General features: G+C 36.0%; 2 protein-coding genes across 5 annotated transcripts in view; both read right to left on the reverse strand.

Moving 5' to 3' along the window:
- Positions 1-739, reverse strand: part of LOC148069821 (serine protease HTRA1A-like) — a 40083-nt gene extending 39344 nt beyond the window's left edge. The window contains exon 1 of the mRNA XM_087802191.1: positions 280-739. Coding sequence (XP_087658317.1) covers positions 280-721 — 442 coding nt within the window. The 5' untranslated portion in view covers positions 722-739. The remainder of the gene's footprint in view (positions 1-279) is intronic.
- A 3203-nt stretch (positions 740-3942) lies between these two features.
- LOC148069822 (pleckstrin homology domain-containing family A member 1-like) overlaps positions 3943-14107 on the reverse strand; it is a 43535-nt gene continuing 33370 nt past the window's right edge. The window contains exons 10-15 of one of the 4 annotated variants that reach the window (XR_015712972.1): positions 11027-11090; positions 10858-10947; positions 9373-9446; positions 7800-7874; positions 6575-6754; positions 6438-6509 (exon numbers count right to left, since the gene is read on the reverse strand). Coding sequence is in view for 3 of the 4 variants with exons in the window: in XM_087802192.1 (XP_087658318.1) it covers positions 6278-6509; positions 7800-7874; positions 9373-9446; positions 10858-10947; positions 11027-11090 (535 nt within the window). In the remaining variant the exon portion in view is untranslated. Of the gene's footprint in view, positions 6510-6574; positions 6755-7799; positions 7875-9372; positions 9447-10857; positions 10948-11026; positions 11091-14107 lie in introns of all 4 variants that reach the window. The other 3 variants (XM_087802192.1, XM_087802194.1, XM_087802193.1) reach the window with 3 other exon arrangements.

The following is a 14107-nucleotide window of genomic DNA, read 5'->3' on the forward strand; positions in this document are numbered from 1 at the left end:
AGTTAAGGTTTTTTTAAAACCAAAACCTTCAATTAGGGATGAAAACTGTCGGCAGGGAAGACTAAAGCAATGGTTCCCAACCCCTGCCTGGGGCCAGGTACAAGCGCCAGAGTCAATAAATAAATAAACACGCACATGCGCACGCACGTACACACACGTTTAATTCTTGATGGCTGCAGAAACAACAATAATGCACACGTCGTTTTCCATTTTCTCTGTGTATTGATGTTTATTCGTGAGGGTTGATAGCGTGTGTTCTAGAGCGTGTTGTGGTCTCACCTCTGCCACAGGCTCCTCTCTGGATGAAGAGCACCGGCGGCTGCTGCAGCTTCTGGGCTCTCCTGCTGACCCTCTTCAGCTCGCAGATGTTTCTGTACGAAACCCCGTCACTGCCGCACACCGGGTCCGCGCTCGTGCACGCGCACCGGCCGCTCTTGCTTCTTCTGCGGACCGTGGCCGAAGAGGTAACGGAACACTCCAGTCCGTCTCCACACACCGGGTCTCCGAGCTTCGCGATGCCGCCGCAGGCTTCTCCCTCCCCGGACGCGCAGACCGAGCAGCACCGGCAGGCGTCCAGCGTCTGGCCAGTGGGACAGTCCGAGGGAGTCCTTGGACACATTGACTGGTCACAGCGGGCTGGACACCCCACGGTGAAGCGACTGGAGGTTTGAGCTCCAGCCGTGGAGACAAGATAGAACCAGAGCAGCAGAGAGAAGTTCATCGTGAGAAGAGAAACCAGTCGTTTGCTCACCGCGTTCGAAGGACGTTAAGACTGAAGTAAGAAGGAAGTGAACTTCATTGAAGACTCGAGTGGGCTGCCCACTGCTGCGTTCACGTGACGTCGTAATCGGCAGCTTTCCACTCGATAGAAAACACAGTTTTCAGTTCAAACTAGAAACACACTTATACACATCATATACATTTGATCCTTCGTATTTTGCATTTTATTCCATCATTTTGAAGACAAACTATCCGTTTATTTTGAAGGCAGTGAAGTGGACACAACTGAATGATGTGCAATATAAACATTTTAGCTAAATTAGCATTTAAGATGAATTTTAAAGCATAAAAATAAACAGATGATCATCTTTACTTAACTACAGCCTCAAATTAACTTATTTCAACCATCACTTAAAAAAAAAGAAAAGCATATGTGTTAGCATTCGCAACAACAGTAGAATTTTAGCTTCATTAGATTTTAAGCTTCTTTTTTTTTTTTAACCCTATAAACAAATTGCACCAAATATTTCAATAATCATTTTAAAGATTAATAGGTGGATCTTATTAGATCAGATTGAATGCACTATTATCAATAAGATTTTTTTTATTTTTATTCCTTAACATTAACAATTTAGTTTGTTTTTTTAACCATTAAAAACAAATAAGCAAGACATGATTATACATTATAAATTATATTCATATCCTGGTCAAAAAGGACCTTGAAACGTTTAGATTTTCTGGAAATAAAAATAAGTCGTTCTTTTCTTGAAACTTTACCTTCAAACTACATTTTGTAGTCAATGCGTAAAAAATTTCGATACACTTAAATATTGTGATATTTGTTTTGATTTGATGATACTGTATCAATATTAAAGAGAACTGTATCCATGTTTTAATTTATTCACAGCGTTTGTTTATGTTTGTGTTCAATTAAATATTCGGCCTTATAGATGGCAGCAGTCATGACACCTTCCATGGTTAAAGCAATAATGAAATCCAGCAAGATCCCAGCGATGACTGAGGACAAGAGGATACAGTGGACTCCAACAGCTTTTAAAGCTGATGTTTGGACATTTTTTGGTTTCCAAAGAGTCGTCAAGAGTCATGTGGTATGTAAATTCTGCAACAGCCGAGTAAAGTACTTGACAATACTACAAATATATCCCTCTTCCTACAGTATCACAATATATACATCACAGTTTATCAGTGACACTGGCATCAAGAGATTCTTAACAAAACACACCTTTTCTGTTGTAACAAGCTAGGATTTATATATATTTACATTATAAAAAGCTGTCATATACCAGATGACTAATGAGGAAACACTGAAGTTCATTGGATTTGTGTAGCACAATGTGATGTTGTAGTCGATATAAAACTAACTTGTTCGTTCTAAGTGGAAAATCTTTCATATCTTTAACTGACTTCAGCTCCAGAGGGCTTGAAATTGGTAAACTACGTAATTAATTATTAAACCAGATTATTAAAACTGGGCATGAAAAGTTGTAAATATTCATTTTAAATTAATGGAATTTCACGGGTCATAAAAAAGGAGTCATGAAGATAGACTTAGACTTAGACTGCACTTTATTGATCCCTTTGAGATGACACTCTCAGGGAAATTTCTGTTTTCCAGTAGCACAGAAGGAATAGAGAAAAACCAAAACAGCACACAGAAGAGGACGATAGCATTAAATAACAGTAACTGAATATAACGACAGTATAAACAAATAAAAAAAAAAATAAAATAAAATAAACTAAAAAAGTGACTTTACGTTATTGCAAATGAAAGTGTCAAAGTGTTATTAATCCACTGTAGAGGTGGAAGTGTCAGACTTCTTCCCCTCTGACTCCAGCCCCAAGCAACCTCCTCCCCCCAAGTGAGGAGTTGTACAGCCTGATGGCGTGAAAGACAAAGGAGTTTCTCAGTCTGGTCCTACACTTGGGGAGCAGCAGTCTCTGAGTGAACCGGCTCCTCTGGTTGGTGATGACAGTGTGCAGAGGGTGGCTGGTGTCATCCATGATGTCCATCAGTTTGTCCAGTGTCCTCTTCTCTGCCACCGACACCCGAGAGTCCAGTTTATTGCCGAACACAGAGCCTGCCCGCCTGATGAGTTTGTCCAGTCTGGATGAGTCCCTCTTGGATATGCTGACCCCCCAGCATACCACGGTGTAAAAGAGGATGCTGGAGACTACAGATTGATAAAACATCCGCAGTAGTTTGCTGCAGATGTTGAAGGACCGCAGTCTCCTTAGAAAATACATCCTGCTCTGGGTCTTTTTGTACTGGTGGTTGATGTGTGTTGTCCAGTCCAATTTATTGGAAGATGTCTTACCTCTGCTTAAAGGATCACAGTTTAAAAACGGAAGGGCAATATAGTGGGTTTTAAGGAGAGAAGTGATGCAGCGGAATACATGGTAACACTGAGGTCTATAACAAAAGCAGAGAACATACAGGAAAGAAGAGCTCCGTGTGCATCGTCAAAAAAAAGAAAAACTTTTCACTTTTTAAATAAACATGGAACATTCAATTTAACATTTCAAATGTTGAAACCTTTAATTTTTTAATGGAAATTGTATTTTTTTTTAAATATTGAATTCTTTTTTTTTTGTTTTCATACATCATTGAATTCAATAACATAAATATTTTCAATATGAATGTATTTGTTTTACACAGAGTTTATTATTCTAATTCCAATAATTCAAAATTACATTTAAATGTAATATTTAATTTATAGTCTTTTTAATTCAATATAAAAAATGTTGGTATAAAAGTGTCACCAGATGATAACAACAGAGTACCAAGCTGAAAGTCTTTTGGTATTGTCACGTGACACTATCATACGAACATTTTTTACATTGAATTTAAAAGACGAATTAAAAGAAAACAAAATTGTATTAAAAAACATATATATCTTAATGTGTAAAAATATATATAAAACATTTCATTCTAAAAAGTACAAATCTTTGACATTTCTCATTTGTTTTCTTTTTTGAATGCAACCTTTCAATAAACAAATTATTGAATTAAATAAAAACAAATTCGACCTCTCAATATAGAAAAATGAAGAAATAAATACTTTCCTTATGTTTATAAAAAACACTGCAGCTAGTGGGCATCATTAAATTCCTTAAATACTCACTTTCAGAAGTCTTCATAAAAAGCAGCTGAAAAGCAGAACAACATTTCACCAGTAGAGGGCAGAGGAAGAGATAAAAGACGACAATTCAGTGTTTATTTCATCCACATAATAAATAGAAACAATTGAAAAACCAGATAGACTGACGCACACAGGATTAAATAGCTTGTCCTTGTCATCGAATCATAGTGCTCAAAACTAAAACAAACATTAGTGAGTATCTTGGAACATTTTTAAAACACCAGGAGGCTGACACCTGCTACTGACTTAAAACTTGAGCAACACAGACAAGGAAGAAGAATCAGTCGACAATCTAGAAGCATATCAAAAATAAACAGGCTCTTTATCAGCAAACAAACACGAACAGATCCAGAGATTCAAACGCTAATGAAACACTACACGCGTCTTTGAAACAGGAGCAGCTTTTATCCACAATATCATCGCTCAGACACCCCGTTTCTCGGCCATCTTGAGTTAACGACGACCAGAAAATACAACGAAATATTAACTCAATGAAATGTGCTGCTGAAATAATGACTTTGATATGAACAACGTTAAACTGTCAGAGTTGCTGGTTCATGTTTTCGCAGCGATTCATATTGACATCAATTTTCTGCAATACTCCTGAGTAGAAGAATATTATTCATTTATTTATTAATATTATTGTTAGAAAAGCACCTTCAACAAGCAGGTTTATCTCATGTTTGTAAAAATTCAGTCGACCGAATAGGAAATATTGGCAAATGTGTTCAGTTGATCCCCGTCAACAATTTTAATTATTAAAATAAGTAAAATTTCAACATATTTATCATTTATCTGAACTTGGTTATCACTTCAGGAGGACTGGTACCTAAAATTATCTTGGAGATTAGATAAATAATAAAGTTTAATCTACTTAAATTTATCTTCAAATCTTTCTTAACCCTTTATACAAATTACATCCTCATATTTGTCTAATTAAGTACACATTGAAGTGTATGTACTAAAATTAGCAACAACATAAGCATTTGAGGTAAACTGCCATTTAAGTTTTACATTTTTAAACCAAAAAGAAATAACAGCCTCACATTTATTGAAATAACACAGAGCACTCAATAAGAAAAAAAAAGAATCTTATTCAACATCTAAAACTCCCTTTGAACTTGGCACAAAGTGGCAGAAATATTGTTAAAAGCTCTGATTATAATCTATATTGGCATCTGCAACACTCCAGAATCAGAAGAATATTATTCATTTATTAATAATGTATTAAGTAATATTATTCTTGCAAAACAATCTTAAACAAGTAGGTTTTTCTCAAATGTTTGCATTAACTCAGACAACTGAATCTGACATTATGATGATATATAAGGTATAGTATCAGTATAGTATATAGTATATCAGTGTCGCAAAAATACTGAATGTTTGAATTTAATATTTGAAATGTTGAAACTTTTGTTATTAAAACTTTTCTTAATTAAACATTGACTTTTTATTATTAAATTGAATAATTTTATATTAAAAGGCTAAACATTTTTTTGTTTTTAAATGATTGAAAACGAAAACATATTTTCAAAATGAATAATTTCTTTATTCCAATTTCCATAATACAAATATACAGTTTCTAAATTCATTGTTTTTTAATTCAAAGCAGTTTAAATTCAATATAAAAATGTTAAAAACAATAATAATAATAAACAATCATTTTATTTGAACTCCATTACAGGAAACTTATGCAAGTATATTAGTACTCATTGAACAATCATGTGACTGATTGATCAAGTAGCTCGATACTCTTGTACTGGTCACTGTATTAAACCAAAAATGTTTATATTTAATTAAAAAAGCCAAACATTCAAAATGTTAAATTCTTTCAATATTCTGTTGACACTGATACACTTCAATAAGATACTGCATGTTCAGTATTTCCTTTGTCGATTAGCCGACCAAAAATAAAACATTTTAATCATTAAAATAAGGAAAATATCAAAATGTATCTAATTTATCTGAACGTTGTTATTGCGCCTAAAGATTATGCGTTTAGAAGTAATAAATGTAATCTAGTTGATCTGATCAGAGGAATGAGTGGTTTTGTCAGATGTTTGCACACAACTTGCTTGGGAATGTTGTAGAAGTGAAACCATGAATGAGCAACACATACTTTGTCCGCTCTCGGCTTAGAAATAAGCAACGAAGGGCAGTGGATCGTCTTTGGCACAAGGGTTTACTTAGTCTCGGCTGGTGAAGAAGCTCTAAAGAAAGTTTATTTGGCAACATCTCTTCTTTATAACCTTGTATATCACTGGGTAGAGCGAGACCTCACACCTCACTCACGGGCAGGTCGGCAGCATCCAGGTCCAGAGGCGGCTCGGGCATGTGGGGCTCGAAGCTGCTGCGCCGTAGCCACGGCGACTCCTCAGATTTCATCATGCGACCCGTCACTTCACCAGACGGGCATCCTGCAAGGAGAGGCGTGCTGGCGTCCGACTGGCACCGGGACGGGGCAGCAGGCTCATGAAGTGCTCGCTGTCCCACGCCAGGCTGCGAGTGTGGGCCGCACGTGACGGCGCCGCCCCACTCTGGGTAGCCCGGTGGCACGGCAGATATGGGCGAGCGAGGGACGGGGGGGCCCACGTGGCTCCTGTAGAACGTGGAGCGGCTGCCGACGTCCTGGAAAAAGACATCAGACATGAGCGGCCGCAAGCGGTGCAGAGATGTGGCGAGACATTACAGACTTGAGGTTAAGCGCCGGCCTGAAGCTGGAGGTTGAAGGTGCTGGAGAGGAAGTAGCAAGAGTGGAGGTGGAGTGAGAGAGCGGTGGAAGAAGAAAGAGTCGGCAGGTTTTAGTTTGGGTAGTAAAGCAGCAGAAGGTTTGGAAGTCAGTTTGTCAGCCGTTAACTTTCAGATTTCAATCTCTGAAACACAAGAGAGACCGATGGCAGGTGGGAAGACGAAGAAGCCAAAGTAGAAGAAGAAGAAAAATAAGTTAGTGACACAAGAAAACCAGAGGAAAAAAGAAACTCAACTGTTTCACAATGAAAAATAACATTATAGTTTATTCACATATACAGTACATAATACCTTTTATTATAAGATCATGTTGATCAAATTTAAACGTACCATTAAACAATCTATTAGGAGAAACATACGGAACCATTTCAGTACCCATCAGCAAATCATGAAACTCACTCACAAGATCACATGACTGATCAAAGTGCGGTACTCTTTTGTCTGGTGACACCATTATACCAACAATTAATATTGAATTTTGGAAATAATATTTGGAAATTATTGGAATGACAATATCAAACTCTATTTTCAAAAAAAGGATTTAAATAGCAGAGGTTGCCATTAAAAAAAAAAAAGAACAAAAATATGTTTTCTTGTTCTGTTAATCAAGCCAAAACTTTCCTGGTTTCACACTTTTTTTAATAGGGCTTGTTAAAGAATGGAGATCGGAGAGATGGAGATTTTCTTTTACAACATTTTGTCTGATATTTGATATGATTATTTGTTATCTATATCTATCTATATTGGTAATCGCAATCATTTATTTTTAACCAAACCGTTCAGCCCTAAGAGAAACTTAGACCTTTGACCTTCGAACAAAGCAAAAGTGTCAGTCTTTGGTTAAAAATTTAGAGAATGTCATTGAAATTTTGCTGACATTAAAAATGATCTATCCATCTATATTTATATATTATTTTAAGAAAACATATATGTATATAGATGTATATAAATATAAATAGTCAAAGTGTACCATTTCCATAAAATACAACTACAATTTGTTTGATGCAGGTTTTTTAAGAATGCAACCAACGCAATAAACACAATTAAAACTAGCTCTTTCTGTCATTATTGCATCAACAATGAAAGCCTGAGGCTGATGTGACTGAAGAGTTAGTAGAGACTGAAAGTCTGGCTACAGTGTCAAGGATGAAAGAAGAAAAAAGATCATACAGGCAGTGGACAGGAGGGAGGAGGAGAGACAAGCAGGAAGTCACACATCTAAGACAGGTACAGAGCTGCAGCAGGCTGCAGACACGTCAGGACATGGAGGGACAGAAACAAATGTGAAAAGACACGCATGATAAACTCTCATTGCTCATGCAGTTGTTCAGATTTCTTCTCGTTTACGTTCAGATATTCCAGTAATACCAGCGAAACAGTGTCAAGTTGAGCGGCAAATGTGGCATCTAAGCGTTAGGTACGGTTTACGACTCGATTTTATTAAGATTATTCAACCTGAAGCATTTAAGGTGTGAATGATTTCAGCTGCCATGCATGTGGGAACGATCTCTCATGCAGAAGAATCAAACACACCTTATGAGAAAATTCTTGCACTTTTGGAAAATCAGTGTCATCAGATTATTGAGTGGTTGAATTAAACATTGCAAATGTTGAAGCTTTAAATTCAAAAACTAAATTAATTATCAAATTCTTTAAAAAAATACACCAAGAAATTCAATTCAAACAATGAAACTATAAGGTGGAATCGGCCTTCATTGACTAATTCCATTCAATCATTTCTATGCATTTCAAAATTGAATATTTTCAAAAAATATATAAATACATATTTTTGACAGTTTGAAATTCTAATTACAACAATGGAAGAATTGAATTATTGAAAAATGACAATATATATATATATATATATATATATATATATATACACACAAATTATGGAAAAATTAAGAGACCACTGCAAAATGTTTCAGTTTCTCTGATTTTACTACCTATAGTACTTACACTTATTGATTTCTGAACTCTTCCTAAGTTAAAACATTAGTATTGTGTTGTTTTAAAATGAATATGAACTTGTTTTCTTCGCATTATTTGGGGTCTGAAAACATTGCTCCTTATTTGTTATTTTGACCATTTGTCATTTTCTGCAAATAAATGCCCTAAATGACCATATTTTTATTTGGAATGTGGCAGAAATGTTGCCAGTAGTTTATAGAATGAAACAAAATGTTAATTTTACTCAAACACATACCTATTAGTAGTAAACTCAGAGAAACTAATCATTTTGCAGCGGTCTCCTAATTTTTTCCAGAGCTGTATATACACACATAAATACAATATGTATATATAAATTAATTTATTAAATTATTCAAAACTAAATTACCTTTTAACCTAGACATTTTTCCATTTAAAAAAATAGAAACAACATTTCCATAAAAATCTCAAAGTTTTAACATTGGAAATGTTAAATCCAAGAACTCAATATTACTATGAGACAAATATACTTAAATACACATATGTTGTTATCATAACCCTGAACTATGATCAGAGGAACGACATAAAAAAAAGCAGAGGAGGAGGAATGACGTGATGGCAGGCAGCAAGTGTTTTGTTGGGTTATCACAGCCGTATTAAGGATGTTGTGACTTTAGAAAAAAAAAAGAAAGAAGCATCAGGTGCAACTCAAGGTCTGATCTACAACCAGAAGTGTCAGCCAGTGAGTGGAAAACAGTTTTGCATCAAAAAGGGAACATTGTAGTTCAACAGGGAGGTTCTGGAGCCAACATACGTGCTGCTGCACTCCCCGATTCGGGACGTATACCTCTGTATACAAGGGTTTGACAGCCGTCTAGCCTGCCGCATCTGCAACAACACAGTGCAAAGCAGGATTAGAGCAGATGCGCCATTTGGCCACTAGGGGAGGGGAGTAGAGAGAGAAAGTTTGAGGAGAGGAGTGAGAGGGAAGACCAATATGGAAGTATTATCAGTGTCATCATAGTGTATAATTTATCATTTTAAAAGTTGAAATTCGATTATTATTCAAAAAAATGAATTGTAATGTTGTTAATTAATTGAATTTGTTTTTGTTAACAACTGAATACAATATTTTTCATGTATGCAATATTCATGTTTTTTTTTCAAAATGATTACGATTATTTTAATTTTTACATCGAGTTTGATATTCTAATTCCAATTATTCAGGGAGGAAATTCTACATTCAATATTTTTTAATATGCAGTCTTTTCAGTTCAACATTCCACCAGACAATCACAGTAATGATGGAATTTGCATCCAATCATGTGACACACAGACGTTCAAAGTGACTGATCTCTTGGTATCGTCTGGTGTCACCATTATACCAACATTGAATTTGAAAGGCTAGGAATTTAAAAATATTGAAATTAGAAAATGTCTTTCGAATTATTTGAAGAAGAATACCAAAATCCATTTATACATTTGTATTTTTTAAATAATGTTTGTATGTATGTAAAGTAAGTAAAGAAACACCAGTTTAATAAAAAATAAATAGTTTAAACTTTTGAAATTAAGTCAATATTCTGATGACACCATTATCCTTCCTAAGAAAAAGCTGCCAGGGAGAGACACAGCAGGAGCGAGGGGAGAACCACACACTTCAAACGGGTAACCAGAGATGATCACCACAGAGAAGGTCGCTGCTCTCTGGAGTCCACACTGCTGCTACAATCGTGAAGGGGCTTGTTTGAGAACAAAATCCCGAAATAGGTTTTCAAATAATAGTAAAAAAATATGGCACTGTTTTTATAGAATGAGTCAATCGGCCATTTAGATCGAAAGAAAAATATCCGATAAACACGGTTAAATCTTAAGGTGTTAAATAGAGGTTGAATCAATCATCTTGCGTATTTGTGGAAGAAAAGACAGACATTCAGGGGGACAATTGAAGACAGACTACCAGAAACGGATGTGGGTACGAGTCTAACCTTTGGAAATCGACCACTTTTTCAAAGCTACTTAAAACAAAGTTTACCCACTGACACACTGGTGGGAGTAGGCTGCGACGCAGCAAGCTAGCTCACCATAGGGAGCAATCAGAGTAAAGCATTTTTCAAAATGACACAATATTGAACTCACAACTTCTTGGCCCACAAGCCCACCACTTTACCAGCTCAGATGTTTTTTTTTTTAATTGCCTCCATCATCACGCCTCCTCCACCCAACACAAGCTGCATCAGAGACTCTGTGAAGTGACACTTCTCTCCAACGTCTACAGAACAGGGTTGGTCATACATACTGTAGCGGCAGACCTCCCAGGCCCTCGCTGGGCCACGATGGCACCTGAAACGGCCTTGATCCAGCTGTGCATCTCCTCGGGACTGTCGGCCTGACAAAAGAGAGAAAAGAGTGAAACAGTAAAGCAGTGGAGCCGGTAACTGTTAAACTGATGTATTGATCAATCAAACCTGGATGTAGAATGTCCTTGAAGTTGTGACGACCTCAAACAAGTTATCTCTCATCATGATGTCGCTGTGGAGTGAAGAAAGAGGCTTTTGATTAGGTCACATACAAAACACCATCACACCAGGACAGGAGTTTATACTTTAACACATTTTTATTTTTGGGATGGAAAGTGACTTAAATAACATAAGTCATAAATAAAATTATCTAGGCAGTTAATTACAAGAATATAATAATATTAAATCCAGCCCAAAGACTTGTCAACCCCTTATTTTCCCGTCATTCTTTAATGGTGTCACCAGACAAGTTTATTCATCACAACTCCCAGATACTTGGACAAAACAGGAAACTTCTTTTTAAGTTCAGGAATTAACTGAAGTGTATTGTTTCCACTTTCCAAAACACACTCGTCTGCTTTATTAATAATTAATTCATGTTGGTTTATTAACTACCTCATTTTGTTTGTTGTCGTTTGGAAATCATGCATTAAAATTAATATTTAATGTTTTTTCAGATAACCTTTGGCAACAACTGGATATGGAAGTGGACAGTCAGACTAAAAGTGCAACAGTTGATGCAATCTAGGATGTCCTACGATATCTGGCGGAGGAAAATATTGTGAGGTCACAGGATCCAATAAGATACTGGGACCACCAAAAAAACCTTATCCCAACACCTTCCTGCGGTCTTTGGAATTCCTCTGTACTCCAGAATCATCTGTACCCTGTGACGTGCATCTCGACAGCAGGAGAAAACATATCCAAAATGAGAAAACGACTTAATTTAGAAACTGGAAAAACATTCTTTCCAATAAAAATTTGTACAAATAAAAATAAAAACACCCAGTCCAAAAGCATCCTCATTTACAACATGTTCACTTGCTTGTTCACATTATGATACATGTAAGTAAGTAATTTATATTTTTTAGAGTGCTTTTCCAGACCAGGGTCACATAGCGCTTAAACAATCAAAACGATAGTCAAAAAAATAAATGCTTAAAAGGTCAAGACAACATCGAGACAAACACAAGAGTCTCAGAAAATCAAGGAAAACCCTGCACAAATAAAAAGGTCTTGTGATGTTTCTTGAAGGAGTCAGTAGACTCCAACAGATTACTGATGTAAGGAAGCGCCTGACCATGAATAGCTCTGAAAGTAAGAACCAGAATTTTAAAGTTGATCCTGAAAAAAACTGGAAGCCAGTAAAGAGATTTAAGGATCAGAGAAATGCGAGGTTCTTCTACTAGAGCAGGTCAGAATTCTCGCTGCAGAGTTCGGTATCATCTGCAGGCGAGACAGCTCCTGAAAAGACATGAATACAAACTGTTGCAATAGTGACGAGTGGCGAGACGACACAGAACGGATAGATTATAAGTTCCAGATCATGCTGTGACAACAGTTTCCTAAGTTTAGAGATTTTTCTATTGACTGTATAAAAACTATCTTAGATATTTTAAATTTCAATTAAGCTTTTGAAATAACAATGTGAAACACAATGTTTTTGTATATAGTAGGTCATAAAATCAGTCAGTCGACCCTGTCAATTAGGTTGCCTGTAGGTACCCAGTGTCAGTATTGAGTGACTCAATATCAACACAAATGCTTCATGATACACCCATCACCATTGACAAGTCTAAGTATTATTTAACATTGTTTTAACTTACAACAAGAAAGTAGATTACTAATATAACTTATATTACTTATATAATATAAATGTCTAATTCTACAAAAGGGTGTAGAAACCCCCTTCCCATTTCATGTTGTTAGCAATGGCGACACATGGAAGAGAAATGTCTCAAGATCTGAGAAAGACAATTATTTCTTTACACTGTAAAGATGAATGCTACAAGAAGCTTAGTAAAGCTTTACTTATCAGTCAGAAAACTGTAGCAAAAGTTGTACTGTAATTAAAAAAGAACACTAAACGGGAGCGTCTCCTGATGAGAAGGGTCGAAGACAATCGACATACAAGTCCACTGCAGTTATCCAAGGAATTAGAAAGCCAAACTGGGGTTACCATTTCCTGTGATACAATATAGCATACACTGCAGAAGAATGGCATGCATGGGTGCCGTCCCTGAAGGAAGCCTCTCCTAAAGCCTAGAGTTTGAGAGGACCCATGCCGACAAATATAAATACTACTTGGTCTCATCTCTCTAAAGTACAGAGTCTAAGATAAATGTTTTTTGGAACTGATAACTGTATGCCTTCGCAAAGGTGAAGAATTCAAAGAAAATGCATTGTGCCTACAGTGAAACTCAGTGTCCTTATTTGGGTCTGCATGAGTGGTGCTGGTGTCGGGGAGTTGCGTTTCATTGATGGCATCATGAATTCACAGATGTATTGTTCTATACTGAAGAAAATATGCTACCATGACTCTGTGTCCCTGGTCGTCGTGAACTTTTCCAATATGAAAATTAGGGCCGTTTAATCGCATTTGCGATATAGTCGTGATTTTAAAAATGTGATCGTAAAGGTCGCAATTTTATTGAAGTTTATGTTCATTTTTTTTTCCGGCCGTTATTTGACTTACAAGTGGCGCGAGAGCAACCAAGCAGAGAAACGTAAACAATCCGCTTTAAACTGTTGATCAATGACGTCTATAGAAGCTACTGAGCAGCAGTATGTGACAACTGTGTGGATCAAATGCTACCAGTGTCTTAACAACATGGGAACACATTAGTATCAAAAGCGAACTCATCAAACCTCCATATGACCACAACTTGAAACAACAAGTAGTGAGTCAAATAGTAACAAATAAATATACATTATAACGACACACCTTTTATCACGTTTTTTCAGGACTTTTTTTTTTTTAAGTATTTTGCAAAGATAATTTTATCTATTCGTTTACAACTGTAATTAGTCTAAATGAACCTTCTCCATTTATTTCAATGTATGTTTAATTTGCCTTCATCTCAACAATCACAAACAAATACATTTAACTGTGAATTGAATTATTTTAATTGCATTAGGGAAAGAAATGCATGAAAAGAGAACATTGAAAAAAATAATCCCATATTTAAAACAATAATCAAAATTAGATTATTATTATTTTCAATAATCGTTCAGCCCTAATGACAATAA

This window comes from Callionymus lyra, chromosome 11, assembly GCF_982586985.1.
Source record: "Callionymus lyra chromosome 11, fCalLyr1.hap1.1, whole genome shotgun sequence".
Classification (NCBI taxonomy): domain Eukaryota; kingdom Metazoa; phylum Chordata; class Actinopteri; order Syngnathiformes; family Callionymidae; genus Callionymus; species Callionymus lyra.